Below are 16,095 nucleotides of genomic sequence, written 5' to 3'. Positions count from 1 at the left end.
CCAGAAATATTAGGGCAGGGTCAGCCGGTAGCTGGAGCGATTGGTGGTTAAGGGCCTTGCTCTGGGGACCAACGATGACATCACTCTGCCGACCCTAGGATTTGAACCAGCCACCTTCTGACCAGCACCGTAACCCAGAGAGCCGCAAAACCTGGTCCCTCAGTTTCACTCAGCCTAAGATCCTTCGGCCAAACTTGGCCGTTAAACACACACGCTTCTAAGACAGACCTTAGATATCGAGAGCCCATCCACTCCCTCACACCATGAGCGGACACTGTAGCAATTGCCTATAGACTAAAACATGGTTGCATCACGCGATGGCATGAATGAGTGAACGGACAGATAAATAAATAAAAAGTGAGTTAAAATATGCATTAAAACTTCTGACAGCCGGCACGATTTAGGGTTTGAAACATCTGGGCGATGCCCCGGTGATGAATGTGGCGGCGGCAGGTTGAGAAGCTCAAGGTCTCAGCTCGAGTCTGACGGATGCGTCGCCTTTCAGAGCAGCTTCTTTGTACGGAGATAAATCAGCGGCAGGCCGGGCTCCTGTTCGTAGGCGATGGTGCTGCGCTCGCGCTTCCGTTCAGGCTCTACATTCCTCTGAAGCTTCCGGATACCTGCACCCAGATACGCCTTGGCCCCTAAACCCACCTGCCCCACAAGTGGATCTCCATGCCACCTGGTCCGGGGCGAGTCCTCCCTGCACAGCAGTAGAATTTATCACCGCTAAAACCGCACATTTACGTGGCGCCCCCTGTTGACCACAAACAGTCCCTACAAATAAACAAACATTCTGTGTGTATGTTTTATTCATTGATGTATTTATTCAAAGTGACTTACAGTAGAAAGAAGGGCTGCAGTTTATCTGCACCAAGGTTTTGAACCAACAACCATAGCATCATTAGCGATGGGAGCCTATGAAAAGAGAAAGAAGTCTGGCACTGGGTCTGCGTCAACATTTCCAAACGAGCTTCATCTTCACATCCGAATCCATCTTTCTAGCACCTGATCATCCGAGCACCATCTCAATAACAAACACAACAGCGGGAAATCTATATTCATTTCTATAAAACCACGTGGTCAGAGGGAACATATATCCCGCTCGCTGTCACCTCTGTCTCAAGTAACGGGGATTTAATTGTTTATCAAGCAAGCCTCGGTGTCAAATGAATTATTCTGTTTCACAGGCACGCAAGAAAATATTTCTAACTTCTCACGTTCCGAGTGGCAGAGAAATCAATTTTAATCAAAACCCTTCAATTTTTTCTCATATGTAAGTTCCGGTGCAGTGCTCATTGTCTAAGGTAATAAATATCGCTGTCCTTTAAATAAATGACTCGCGTCTCTCCTGTTTGTCAGTAAACCTGTAAAGGACAGCTCTATAATTGTGAGAAGATGCACTTGCGCTGCAACGGTCTGCGCTGTGTTTACGGAGCACACGTTTACCTAATTTATGCGCAGAAGAGCTGTGCATTTACATCCCATTTGGGTTTCTTAGGAAAGGAAAAGGTTGAAAGCTTTCATGTTTTCAGTATGTACCACTCGCTCACACAGTAATGCCATACAAATTATTATTAGGGGGTTTAAGAGGGAGAGATGGATGGGAAGGTATCAAACCGCTTTTAATAGGAATGACGCCGTTCAGTCATGCAGTATTGAAGACTCTCAATAGAAATTCCAGCTTCATTCGTATACGTGCATTTATGGCGCTATTTTTAGAACACCCCTCCTTTCACAAGCCGGTAAAACTGATCTCAGAATTAGCGGACGTGAAAAACCCCTTTAAGGATCTGTGGGAAAACTCATTTTCTGTCCGCATTTGAAGGCTCATCAGTTTATCTGCAGCCTTAGCCCCCGGAAGCTCACTCCGGGAGGGCCAGGACGCATTCCTCAGCCTGTGCACAAATACGGTGTGTTTACACGCGTTCACGCATGGATCGGCTGGAAAATATAGGTCTCCCGGGTTCCCCGGGCGAATACACGGCAGTCCCCTTCTTACGAGAGCGACAAAATAGGCAGAGGAGGTAGAGAAAAGCAGGAAGACAGGCAGACCGGGGCTTTATAGCGCAGAATGAATCACGCGCAGGAAAGAAACGTGACTGCAAAGCTGAAGGCCCCATGGAGGAGGAGGAGGAGGAGGAGGAGACGAGTGGAGCGGCATGAAAGGAGAGATGAAATTAGTTCCATTAGGCCGGACTGATTGTCCCCTTTTCTGGCGTGGCCGGCAGCCAGGTTCCGGAACCTTCTGGGAGAGGCAGAGACGGGGTTGCTGACACAGAGCATTGAATACCCCTGTCGCCATTGTTCAAGGTGTCACCAGTGACAGTGACGTAGCCCTTATAATGACGCCGAAGCCATCACATCCTCCCTAATCCTTCCCCGAGATTTCATTTCTATTATTTCAGGAAAAAGGTGCTACGTCACGACGGTCGGTTAATCTTCGCGAATTAAAATACGTTCGAACGAATTAGCGAGACAAAAAGCTCCGGTCATCTTCACGCGGTCGGTCCGGAGTGTGCGTCTCCCGCATTCCCGTGCTCGTGTAAGAGGGATCTGCTTCACGAGCCCCCGGAAAATTCTGCACGCGGCCGGGTAATGAGATGGCAGTCAGGAGCGGCAGATGAAGGGAGAATACAGAGGAAACACACAACGCTTGTTTTCCTGAAGAAATTCCCAGCTACACACAGGTGATGTCTCCGGCAGATCCTCGCAGCCCACGGACGACCTGAACGCCGGCGTCGATTCGCGTCACGTAGCCCTTATGGAACCAATGTCAGCGCTCATAAATAACAAACGTCGTCTGCGTTTTATTCGATTGCCGCTGGAGAACAATGCTTGGGATTCTACAAACCTGGAATGACTTTGAGAGCAAGAATTGACCAACTCGTCCAAAAAGCTCTACCCACAAAAGGTCTATGACCAGAGGCGCTCGGCACGATCGATCGTTACTGGTGACCTTCATCCATGAAAAGGGAAGGAGACGTCAGAGGGATGGAACGTGTCCTGGGCGCCAGGATGCACGACTCTGCACCTCTGTCCCCAACCGTTAAATCAATTCCCGAACCGTAATTCTGTAAAACACACCACGCCAGCGAGGCCCGACCTCCCCAATAAGCCGACCCACCCCTGAGCAGCTTGAGGCCATTTACTCATTACTGCAGGCATCCTTGTTTATCACGGGGTCATTAAAGGGAAATAAGTACATCACTGCCAGTCCACTGTAAACAACTTCCTGAAAAGATGCTAAGGGTAACCTAGCAGGGACAGAAACACTCACCGTTTGCAACTTTTTAGGGCTCTATCAGGAACGAAGACGATTGGATTTCTGACTAAATCTTTGGACAGCTTTAAAAAAAAAAAAAAAAAACCAGCCCGACGGTTTTATCTATCGCTCCAGTTTTCCTGCCACATTTCTGAGATCAGCGACAGCCGTAATGATCCGACTCCTCAGTCATCACAGTGTTGGCTTGTTTTACGCGACGCAAATTTAAACTTAAAACAGGGTCTCTCCCTCTCAGCGGCCTCACAGTGACAGCATCGATGTATTTTAAGCCCCGGGAAAGTCCAACACTCTCATCTTTACCATGATCCTGAGGTCCACATCAAAGCGACAGGCTAGCAGACAGCAAATAAAGTCTATAGGTGCCCCAGGGTCTGGTTAGCACCTATCTACTTTAGATTTAGACTCAAGTTCAATTCCAGGATTAAGAAGGGGCAGGCTCCGGGGGCAATTCCAGGATATTTTTAATAAGGGGAGCATAAGAAGAACCATAATTTATACGGGGGGGCAACCTTTATCATTAACCAATGATACATCTTGAATCGGTGAGTGACAGAGGAGCAGACCAATCAGCTTTCAGCTGGGGGTCAGTGACCTTATAACCTACCCCTGTATACCCCCCTGGCTCACTAACATCTAGCTGGACATGCGCACATTCAGCACAGCGATGACGCCAAACCGGGCCACCTCGGTACCGTTGATCCCTGCCAGCCCACGCCGCCATGCAGCCCCGTCGAGCACGGAGTCACACGTCGGTGGACCGTCCCTAACGACATCTCCCCCGACGCAGCATCCAGTTACAGGCCGTGATCGATATCGGTGTCTAAAACAATTCAGTGACATCACGCCGATGGAAAGGATCTCCTCCTGGGATGGTCAGCATGCTGCTGCTAGCCGCTGGTAACAGAGACCCAACGCCCTCTAATATAATGACGGCGATGGCAGCCTAGGCGAGTAAGAACCGGCTCAGCCAAGGATCCGCACCGGAAGATCCATCCGGCCAATAAGAATCAAACTCAAACAATGGGAAGCGAATGCAGGCATTTGCCGGTTTACAGGAAGCTAAGGGGAGAGCAGAGCGGCATGTCTGAGACGAAGAGGACATCAGATAGGGGCCCAATTACAGGAATCAATCTGCCAACCAAGGCTGCAGGTCCGGGATAACCTGATTCCCCCAGTAAAAATATCTGTTAATGGATGGAGCTGCACCGTGTACATAATAATAATAATTTAATTTCCATTTAATGAAGATTTATAAAAATCACCACTCAACTGTCAGGGGAGTTTTTCCAATTGCACCTCATCCAAATATCTGGTTTTGCTTACTTGTATGTACTCTGTGTTCGTGGCTCTATGCCAGAGCAGGGCAAATCACGGACCTCAAGGTGATTTTCCAGCCTTCCTTCACCTGTGACCCAGGTGTGAGGCCTCTGTGCCCATTCAGAGTCATTCATTATTAATCTGACTACCTAAGAGAACTGAAAACACAGCCTAGATCTGGAATCAAGGGCCAGATTTGAAGAGCCCTGCTCTATGTTAATACTCTTACATTATGCTTGTGATTAACTATATTTTACTTGAATGTGACCATTAACATTGAAAAAAATTCTTGTACTTGGGACTGTTTATGTAATAAAGTGCATAACGATTTTGATTCTGAAATGTGAAAATGTGTTGACATAGTAGTTGGCATGTACAGGAACAAAGGAAATAGAGACAAAGGGTATACATTAGAGTTAAGGACAAAGGGTATAGGCTAGGGTTAGAGACCAAGGGTATAGGTTAGGGTTAGGGACAAAGGGTATAGGTTAGGGACAAAGGGTATAGGTTAGGGACAAAGGGTATAGGTTAGGCTTAGGGACAAATGGTACAGGTTAGTGTTAGGGATAAAGGGTATAGGTTAGGGTTATAGACAAAGGGTACAGGTTAGTGTTAGGGATAAAGGGTATAGGTTAGGGTTAGAGACAAAGGGTATAGGTTAGGGTTAGGGACAAAGGGTATAGGTTAGGCTTAAGGACAAAGGGTACAGGTTAGTGTTAGGGATAAAGGGTATAGGTTAGGGTTAGAGACAAAGGGTATAGGTTAGTCCCCCATCTGCAGCTTCTTACACTAACACGGGGTCTACAGGGAGTTTTATTCCTCAACCTACATGAAAATGAAAGGTCATCACACTCATCGGCAAGGTTCTTCGCTGTGAACCGCTGAGTAAACGCCTGCATTCGTCTCTTGGAGGGTTAGTTCAGCCTCATCAAAGACCGGCATGTGATGCACACTTCACACCGCTAAGATTAAACTTTAACATCTCTCCGGCAGGTCAGACTGCAGACTCCAGGTGAAACATACCTTCAGGCGGACTAAGTCTCCTCAACCCATCCCAGATGACCTTAACTGCTCAATTTATGATCTAAGGCAGCTTTACGTCTGAGCTCCGACTACGCTGCAGATGCAAGACGTTCCCATAAACATATTTAGAAAGCAAACCAGCATGGGGTTCCGTTTCCACCTGCTATTCTGGGATGCTCATTAGCCTGCCTGTTGCACACGGTTCTTCTGGAACGTACCTGTACATTGGGGTTTTGCACAGATCCATCATCGCTGTCCTTCCTACTGCTCTGCTGCCCTGGACTGATTTTAGCACCTTTCAACATGCAATCAGCTTGAAGGGGAAGTGTTGGCACAATGGGTGATGATGATAATCATCCCTGGTCCGGTGGACACTGGCCCTGGGAGTCTCAGGACCTCTGGCCCAGAGGTACTCTCTCGCACGACAGCGGAGATGAAGTGTCCAAGCCGTTTAACGCTCGCAAACGCTTAGGGGTCGGGCCGGCTCGCCTGACAGCCTACGTCTGAGTCAACGGCTCCAATTACTCTCGTCACACAGGTGACTCGTGACCCGTAAAATGTGGCGGGGGGGGGGGGGGGGCCTTGTCAATCAGGTCTTGTAAAGTAGGTGTGTGGGCAGGTGTCACAGAGCAGCATAAAGGACACCCACAACCCGGAGACTCCTGCCCGCCAGCTTCGGCACTTACATTCCGGTCGACAGTGATGTCAGCTTCTGCATCAGGATAGTCTACATTCAGTTATGACCAGTTATTCTCCGGCAGACAGGCACTTGACGACACTTTCTATTTGGACTCAGCTACACTGTCAGAGATGGTCAACACCGAACACACACCTAAAACATCTTGGACTGTGTTCCTCCAGAATAACCTGGGATCCTTCGGTCTTGCCCAAGATACATTAGCATCATGTTTCTACCCCATTGCAGTCCAATAACACAATACCAAGTGATAATCCACGGTTCACTTTACTGGACTGAGCAACATTTTGCACACAGTACTTTACTCTGCCGTACTCTGCTTCAGCTATTTCAGTCATATTTATATTCAAATAATAATATATTCATATATTTCTTAACAGTATCTCAACAGTTCCTTGTCTACTTTGATATTTCATAGTGCCTTTGCCTTATTTTGTGCTGTCTAATCGTGTCGGATGTTATATGTTACTGATATAGAATCCCTATGTACTCGTGTGAAAAGAGGAATCTAGAATGGAATATGACCTGGGTTCTGATTGGCTGGGTGGACAGACAATGGACAGTCAGTCAGCTGCTATTCCTATTATCTAATTTCAGTCTTTTGGTGAGGTAACAGTCCTTCCTTTCCTGTAGAATCGTGCATTACTGCAATGCTCGCCAGACACATATAAATAACATTTATCGTGCAACCGGCATTAATAAAAAAGACAGGAGATGCTGGCAGTGACTCTTTCCTGTTGTTTCTGACATTCTTGACAGCTTTGTTTGTTTTCTATTATGTAAATATGAGATTAAATGGGTCCCAATTCAGTCCGACTCTCTGTTGCACCATGCAGCACAAAGTGAACAAGATCATTTGGAATAATGAGCCGGCAGGGTGCCGATTTGCTGGCTCGATGCGAGGATTCCACCTCGCCTCCCCAGGTACGCTGATAAATAATAAAACAGGAAGTGAGTGAGACCCTGCTTCCACTGACAGGGCCCTGCAAAGCAGCGTCTGTCGCCAAGGAGACAGCGGAACAAATTAGAAGCCTTTTTGACATTTGATTCATGCAGTATCCACGCTGAGGTCCCCTGTGAAACGTAGCCAGGCCAGAGAGAGACATGCTGCTATGCAAATCGCTTTGGCGGCGAGGCTAACCGCTTCCTATTAAAACCTTAAAGATCGTTCGAACAAAATTCATATTACAAAAACATTAGAGATCCAGCATTCCTAGTGCTTGAATCCCTAATTACTACCAATTAAAGATTGAGGCTCCGTTTTAGCTGACGCATCCTCTTAGCATGTCTTATCTGTCCTCCAAAATGGCCTGTCGACGATGGTGATGACGATAATGATGACGATGATGATGACGATGATGATGATGATGATGATGATGAATCCAGTAGCTAAGCCTTCCGCCTTCCGGTGCATTTCTGTGCCCGCGTCACACATAATTACTTCATGGTTACGGGCAGCATTTAAATTCTCGGCATAGAGCGCTGGTCCTATAATCCATCGCTGTCAGCAAATCGAGGGCTGGCTGTTCTGATCCCAATCTGCCCGGCGCTCCTGCGCCTCCCCGCCCCGCTCGCCTCCTCGCTCGCCTCCTCGCTCGCCTCCCCACTCACATCCGTTATTTCCCCGGGATCCATCGTCTTCGGCCCAGCGACGATGTCATTCCGGGATTCTGCTCAACCATCCCGCCACATTGTTTTCGCTGTATTATCAGCAATAAAATTCCCAATTAAGAAAACGACAAAAAAAAAAAAAAAAAAAAAGTAGATCTTGTGGCACGCCAGGGAGCCTGTGTTTATCTAGCGCGAATCGCAGGCTTGTCGCATTTTTAGTTCAGCTGCTCCCGAGGTCTTTGGAGCGTTTCGTTTGATAACGTCACGTAAGAGGCTCCCGCGGTGCCAAGGGCAAGAAGCGGGACTGATGCCACCATCGGGCGCCGGAGCAAAGCTCCCAGGGCACAGCATGCTGCCTGACCTTGCACTCTGACCCCCAAGCTTCCTCTCACCTGTATCTGTGGTGCGTGAAAACACTATCGATCCTACTGGGATCAATAAAGTATCAATATTCTATATTGTAATATTTGATTCCATTTATCTGAGCTCTCCATCATGAGTAAATGCTGTCATGGGGTAAGCAGATGGTCCCATTTAAGGTTTAATCAGTTGGTGAACCGGCCTCGGTATTGTTGATGCGGAGGAGTGCTGTATGCTGATGTAGGCCTCAGGGTAAATGGACGCCAATAACAGCAACACTAAGCAGGCGGTTATTACCCCGAGGCTGCATTCAGAAGCAGGTGCTGCTCACAGTAACACTCCGAACATCCATATAAACCCCAGCCCCTCCCTTCCACCTCCCTCCACCGGGCCGGGCCGGGCCAAGCCCAGCGCTCGCGTTTGTCACTGTAATGAACGGCTTTACAAGCTCGCCACTTCATCTTGTTTAGCCCAAACTGCTATTTTTTGCCAAGATTCTGTTTTCGTCTCCTAGGATACAAAAGCACACGTTTATCGGTGGTGACACCGACTCTCAGGACACATTTAACAGCCGGGGGTGGCCTTCACACACACACACACACACACACACACACACACACACACACACACACAGGTGCTCACTCTTCGTACTGCACGGCCACATCTTAAGATCAGTCATGGCATCCTAACTCTCCTATACGCTCCTCACCTTTTCCATCTACGATGCCGCTGAAACTAAACATTCTCCATGAACTTTTCCGCAGACTTCAGTGGAGGCATCACCTTAGCCCAGGGGTGGCCAATCTTTTGCTGCAACTCGCTAATTAGATTACTAATTAGAGGACTGATTGGCTGAAGAGTCCTCACACCTGGGTTTGAACAGCTGACCTAAAGGTTACCCCCAAAAACCAGCACACACACCGGCCCTTTGCCAGTCCTCAGGAACAACCCAGACAGTCTACATTTGTGCCCCCTCCCTGCACACCCTGTACCAGGTATTCAATAGCTCTGCCCAGTTTATCCCACTAGGGCCACACTTACACACTTGTACACTTGGCATGCACTTAGCACAAGTATTCAAGGGTGTCCCGTTCCATAATCCAAGTGCAGCACACTTGACGCGCATATCATTCAGATTGGAAGCATGGAAGCAGTCTATATAAGTATATAGACCACAATGCACTGCAGCAGTGATGATTAATGTTTACATGAAATATGAGGAAGTCTGCTGGCTTATCAGAGCCCAATATGCCTCCAACGAAGTTTCAATGTAAGTGTGCAAAGGTGTATAACGAATGTTTGAATAGCCAAGGCTACAGTGAAGGACAACCCCAAACACAACTAACATAAATGATAACGAAGTTGTAGTGTGTCTCGTTTACCAGTCCGGACATCAAGTGTGTCCCATGCGGCCTTAGACCTTCCTACGCGACACATATGATATCCCCACTGAAACGAAAGCCACAATTCATTTTGGATACAGGTCTCAGCTAAAGAACTAAAATAAAAATAATTAAATGCAAAATAAGCTATAATTACTTAGGGACTGTGAAACGAAGAACAAACATCCGACGTCTGAATTGAAAAGGTTATGCCTGTTTAACTCTGTGGCTTGTTTTGTTAGTCTTCAACCACGCATTTTGTGGGAGAAGAGGGGTCTGCATTTTTCCACAGCCTAACATAATGAGTCAGAATGAAGCTTTGAGTAGGAACAGTACAATGTCCCAATTACATTTTAATTATCTAGTCCATTGGTTCTGGGTTTGGCTGTTGGAAGCTGGCTGGCCAAGTGTGAGCCAGAAACAAACATGAACGACAGAAAGAAACAAAATAAGACCGATTCTTTCAGGTGTAATACATTGTTTTGAACCTCTTCCGCAAGCGTAGGAGTTTGAGTACAAAGTAGGATTTTATGCACAGTGTGAGCGTGTGTGTTTATCTCTCATAAAGACGTATCTCCGCATCCCAAATGCAATAAACATCAACACACAGATAACCCGACTCAGTGTTTCTGATCCCAATCCTTAGAAATCCCCAGACAGTCCAAATTTTTGCTCCCTGAACCAAGTATTCTGTGTTCTTCATTGCTTGATTGTTTGGTTCGGGTGTATTGTGAGCTGGGAGGGAGCAAAAATGTGGACTCTCTAGGTATCCAAGGACTGAATAGAAATGCACTGCCTTAGACTTTCCTGCACGACACGCATCACATTCGCACTCAAACGGAGAAGCCACAATTGGATACAGGTCACAGTTAAAATATTAAAATAAAAACAATTACTGAGAAACACTGCCTTAACCCTAAACATAATATACATCACAAAGATATCCTAACCCTTTAAGACTGAATTCTCCATGCAAAATGTAATGAAAACAAACACAGATATGCCATCCTTTTGCATCTGGGTTCATTAAAACTAGAAAATGGTCACTTTTGCTCAGTTCCGTTTGACGCATTTAAATGTGTGCCCATTTTCCTCAAAGCGTTACTTTACGAATGCTCAGCTATCACTGAAGACTTTCTCCGAGGAAGCTCACCCCATCACAGCCCTTCAAAAGGTCTCTGGGAGAAACGAGGAACCTCATCGCGACCAGGAATCCTCCCTTTACCTGAAGGGCCGTGATGACTTCAATTCACTCTCTAAAAGCCACACATCACCTATCAGCGTGAAGCATTACGCAACACAGTGTCCTCTACAGTTCCCATTATACCGCGCCATCAATTATGAAAAACTGATGTCCGCTAAATTTACGACGCTTAATCAAGTGAATGCGATGGAAACTGTCCAGGCCCCGGGACCTCAGGCACCTCACACTTTTGAGGAGCCTGAATTCCGGAATAAATAAAAATGTCCCTGTGACATTGAAACTTTTGCAGCGCGCACACTAATGCTAATGCGCTAATGCTAGTCTCGCCCACCTGTGGTCCTGCGGCGGCGGCTCCGCAAGCGCAGACCTCCCCTGAGGACAGGCGGCCGCAGTCCTCGCAGATTCCGGAAGGTTCCGCACTGGCCATCCCGCAACGTCTATCCATCATACTTTGATCCCAAAAGCGGTTCAGCATGCACGGTGGAAGATGGTTTTAATAAAGTAAGGGGTAACCCTAAACCTGATCACGGCAACTATGCCAACGTGTGAATTTATATTTGCTATCGTTTCCAAGCACGCGACCAGCGGGTGACGTGGACCTCAGCAAGACGCCGCACATCTGACAGTGATCCACGTGAAGTGGAAACAATTTTCGGACGACCTGATTCACCGGCTGCGGGCCATGATTAAATCCAGTGGGGAGGGGCATTAATATCAGGGGCTATGGGTCGGGGGTTTTGTGTGTCCTGTGGACGGATCTATTCTTGAGCAGAGCACGGACACCTGCGTCCCCGCTCGGCCGTGACGTGCAGGAGCGAGACAGAGGCCACGCTACTTCAGGCCTGACTCACCACGCCTCGCTGGCAGCGTGCTGGGGGGGTTTGGAGGCGGTCACGCCTGCGCCATCACAAGACCCGTAGGGGCAGGCCCGAAATAAACCTCACGTTCTCCTAAACAGAGGAGGAGGCTCATCAGGACTCTCGCCACCGTCTCTCCCTTTCAGTGCCGGCTGATGCACACTGGAGAGAGTTGGCGGAGAGTTCCAGAGAGCCCCGCCACAGGCCAAGAGTGTGCGTGCTGGCGTCTGGCCCCCGTCTCTTCTGACGTGGGCACGGGGATGTATTTTTGGAGACGGGACAGCATTACGCCGGTTTCTGCTGAACACTCTGGGATAATTATAGCCGGATAGGCGAGATTCCACCCTACTCAGCACGGCATCGGAAAGTAGCTATGTCAGAGCCGTCTTTGAGCCGGGCCGGCTTACGAGGCAACGGTCACAAAAATAAAACTTAAAAAAAAATAAAAAATCAGGAAATGTCATTTAAAAGTCATCGCTCCACAAACGTGACGACGGGATTGTCTGCTAAGATAAAATGGAATCAGCTGTCCTTTTGGGCCCGGATAAATAACACACAGATTTTTGGCGAAGGCTCAAAGCTATTTTCAGCGACGTCCAGCTGACAGCAGACTTAAAAACGGCAGAAGCCCTCAGCTGCGGCGTCCCGTGACTGACACACGTCCAATTAACTGCGGCCTGCAGAAAAACCAGCAGAACCAGAAATTAAATGGTTCAAAAAACATGTGCAGCCTCGTACATCGCGATGACGGCAAAAAGGTTTCCAACAGTGTTAAATGAGGACACTTGAGTATGATGTAGAAATGCAACAATGTAATGATAAAGTCCTGTGGAAAACCCCCAACACTGGTGATGGTAAACATCACTGAGGTTACAGGGGCAACATGCATGTGATGCATCTTCATATTGTATATATGTGTGTGTGTGTGTGTGTGTGTGTGTGTGTGTGTGTATAAAAAGGAAAATCAGTCTTCCCAGAATGCTTTGCGGTAAAAGCATCAAGGCATTGGTTGCAGGGTAAATATGTGTCACTTTTATACTGTTAGCATTATGCTACAAATAACGCAAACAGCACATTAGGTTATGAGGAGGTCTCTCCGTATCAACACACGCAAGGATAAACATTTAACAAAAACGGAACATGAGCCAGGATTAACTGCAGCTCGTTCTCATTTCCACGTCTCACATTTAGCTAAGGGTTCTGAGCAGGGGCGGGGCTACTGGTGCACTGAAAGCTGATTGGCCCCTCCCCTGTCACTCTCTGATTCAAAACATATCATTGGCTAATATGAATATGAATTTTGACCCCTTTAAAACAACAACAACACCTTAAAACATCCTAGATTCGCCTGATTCTGAGGAGCTCTTGGGCCATGCTGGACCTGCTCGGTCCAGTCCAGCTCATCCAGGGATCCTTTGTAGGTCCTCACATCATGTCATTTGAGCGTGGATAGAAAATCGAAGAGATCGACAGACCCAGAGGGGAGGCGTACCTCCTCAAAGCCTTTCTTTTAAACCCTTTGACCGAGATATCGATCCTCATCGATATTGAAAAGAACTCAGCAATGCAGGTGGTAATATCGTGCTGCTACCATCCCCTACATGAGTCCACAAAAGCATGTCATTCTCCAAGAAAACCCCCCTAAGGGCGTGTCGCATGACGCAGGATTGCCTTGTGAAATCTGATTCCTCCTGGGCCATGATGTGCTGAGGTTCTCGCACATATGGGGCGTCCATCGCGCGCCTTTTGCTTCGGCCGCCGTCTCACTTCCTGGGCTTAGTGGAAATCGATGTCTCTCCCGTCCTGAATATTAGGAGCGTTATGGCTCACAAAGAGGCAGAAGATCACCCTCAGAGTCGCTGCCGTTGAACAACACAAGGCCGCTCTCTTCCCAGAGACGCACCATCTACGTCCGATGGGTCCCTCCATGTCGCCACCACTTGGCCAAGGAAGGAAAACAAAATAAAATATAAAAACAAAATAACGGAGTTCAGAAAAGCCGTAAAGCAGATTTCCCATGATGCTCTTCCAGCTGAAAAGATTTAACCCCCCCCCGGCTTACCGCAAGGTCCCCAGCGCACTCGCTCGCTACAAGCGCTTCCCACATTACTGGTGCCAAACGGTGACTCACTGGTGATCCTCCTCCTCGGTCTATTTACTGTTTTCTCTCTCGATGTGTACGTTCACAAGCGTCCCCGGTGTCTAAATGCGCGGCCCCACAGGTGAACGTCATGTCTGCTGATGGCTAAAGGACCAGTGGGAACGGAATTAGGATTCGTTTGTAGATAAGGCCCAGTTTCTCGCTGCCAGCGTTATAAAACCCAGCGATTGGCTGACTAGCTAGTGGTGACAGTCTGAAAGTCAATGGCCGGCATGGTTTGGGGGGGGGGGGGGTGGCACGACATCTGGGGTTTCACAGAAGCAGAGAGTCGCCGTTCAATCTGGACATGGCTTCGGCGACAGAATTCAGAAACACCCCCCCCCTCCCCTCCACCCACAGGGACTCCGAACATGTGCTGGCTGATTAACTGTGAACGACGGCAGGAGCCAAGGAGTAGGACTAAGGAGGCCAGGAGACCGAGGAGAGTCACACCCAGGCAGCTTGTAAGAACACCCCCACCACCCCCAAAGCCTCGCCTCCCATAGATAGATTGGAAAAATCTCCCTTCTGCAGTCTGGATTAAAAGGTTGCTGCATTTCTGCCTCAGGCATCAGTCTCGAGGCTTAAAAAAATGTCCAAAAACACAGTTTAAAGGCAAAATCTTAGAAACGCATCATATTTACTTTACGATGATCCCTTTCAGCCCCCGACGTCCAAGACAGGCATCCGAGGCAATGCAGAATGACCTCAATGAGTAATTCCCATCAAAAGATGGATGAATGCCTCTCAGGTCGGAATAAACTCAGCCCACGACACCCCACGCACTTCGAGCGGTAATTAGCTCCCCGGAGGCCTCATAGAGAACGCGGAATGTTTAGCGGCATGAAAATGCAAGGTGGCACAGTCGTGAATCAGCCTCGGCGGGGATCACCGGCAGAGTCGCGGTGACACCTCGGCATCCCCCAATCAGGTGAGAGGTGGGGGGGCCGGGAAGCACGGCAGGGGGGAGATACTGTGAGGCCCCGCCCACTACCACCAACCAATTGTGACGGCGACGCGCCACGAGAGCCGCACTCAGTTCGCTCTCTAATTACCCAGAATGCCGCCCACTTACAGGAGCAATGAGGGGGGTAATGAGAAGCTAATTTTTACTAATTTCGCCCATTCTGTCTGATCGTCAGAGCCCTCCGCATCATTACGGCAACATCTGCACGGGCTCACGACTTGGGGGGGGTGGCCATTAGGACGCCGCGCGCAATCCGACAACCACATGGTGTCCTCCCGGTCTGCCAGCAGGCGACGCTGCATCCTGGGGAACACGAGAGCCACTCGTCGTGTTTCCAAACTGCCCCGCATCGTACCCCCAAACACACTCACTTTTTTGGGAATGTTGTACCAGGCCTGGTAGGGGGAGCAGGAATGGGCGTCATGGGAGCAGTGGGCCTGAATCATATACCCTATACAGGCCACTGGGTATCCACACCATGCCTGACAAGCGTGCCTTAAGACCTGTGTCTGCTGTACCAAGTTCGGGTGTCGGTATGGTTATTCATGACCCATTTGTAAAACTCAGGTCCACAGTACTGGAATCCTACTGCAGCTGGGCCACGTTGACCGGGGCCATGGAACACAGTGTCCTCGTGTTTGGGCCGATGCAGCCTGGATGAGGGCAGGGAGGAGAGGAGGGTGGCACAGGTGGCTGATGGATGGCAGTGCCCTCCTCGGGGGGACTTACTCCTAATCACCCAAGCAGTGCACTCCGTCACCCCATTTCGCCTCCTCTGTTTGCCTCATCATCCCTCTCCATGACTCCGCATGAAAGCCACCTGGAAGCTCCCAGGGTCGTGTGACGGAGTCGCGCTCGGGGGCTGCCCTCGGCGGATGCAAGGTCGCACGTGCCATACTCGACACATCCAGCAGGGGGTACCTCCACTAGAAAAAAAAAAAAAAAACGTACTTACCCATGGTCCGACACGTTCCAGACGTGGCTCGTCAAACATGCGGGGGGGGAAACGAGCGTCCGTGAAATTAAAGCCAACCTCGCAACAGGCCGTAAAAAATGCATTGGTGCTGCAGCAATTCCTGCCACGAAAAAGCAAGATGGACGCCTCCGCCGCATTGCATGAGGAGATGCCCGCTTTAAGGACATCGCCCGGGTGCACTCATAGCCAGATATCATTTCCCACATCGGGCTCATCCTTTTATTTGCGCAGAAAGAAAATAAGCAGCTTCTCTTTCTGGCCGATGAACTGTGCAA

General features: G+C 48.8%; 1 protein-coding gene across 3 annotated transcripts in view; it reads right to left on the bottom strand.

The window, feature by feature from the left end:
• LOC125720558 (peroxisome proliferator-activated receptor gamma coactivator 1-alpha-like) overlaps window positions 1-16,095 on the bottom strand; it is a 177,357-nt gene that overhangs the window by 146,115 nt on the left and 15,147 nt on the right. The window contains exon 1 of one of the 3 annotated variants that reach the window (XM_048996100.1): window positions 5,845-6,058. The exons of 1 other annotated variant lie outside the window; for it this stretch is intronic. In XM_048996100.1, coding sequence (XP_048852057.1) covers window positions 5,845-5,931 — 87 coding nt within the window. In that variant the 5' untranslated portion in view covers window positions 5,932-6,058. Of the gene's footprint in view, window positions 1-5,844; window positions 6,059-16,095 lie in introns of those variants that run through there. One more of the 3 variants, XM_048996099.1, reaches the window with a different exon arrangement.

The sequence above is a fragment of the Brienomyrus brachyistius genome, chromosome 25, assembly GCF_023856365.1.
Source record: "Brienomyrus brachyistius isolate T26 chromosome 25, BBRACH_0.4, whole genome shotgun sequence".
In the NCBI taxonomy this organism is placed as follows: Eukaryota; Metazoa; Chordata; class Actinopteri; order Osteoglossiformes; family Mormyridae; genus Brienomyrus; species Brienomyrus brachyistius.
The sequence above is the reverse complement of the archived record's forward strand: the minus strand, read 5'-3'. Positions and strand labels throughout refer to the sequence as shown.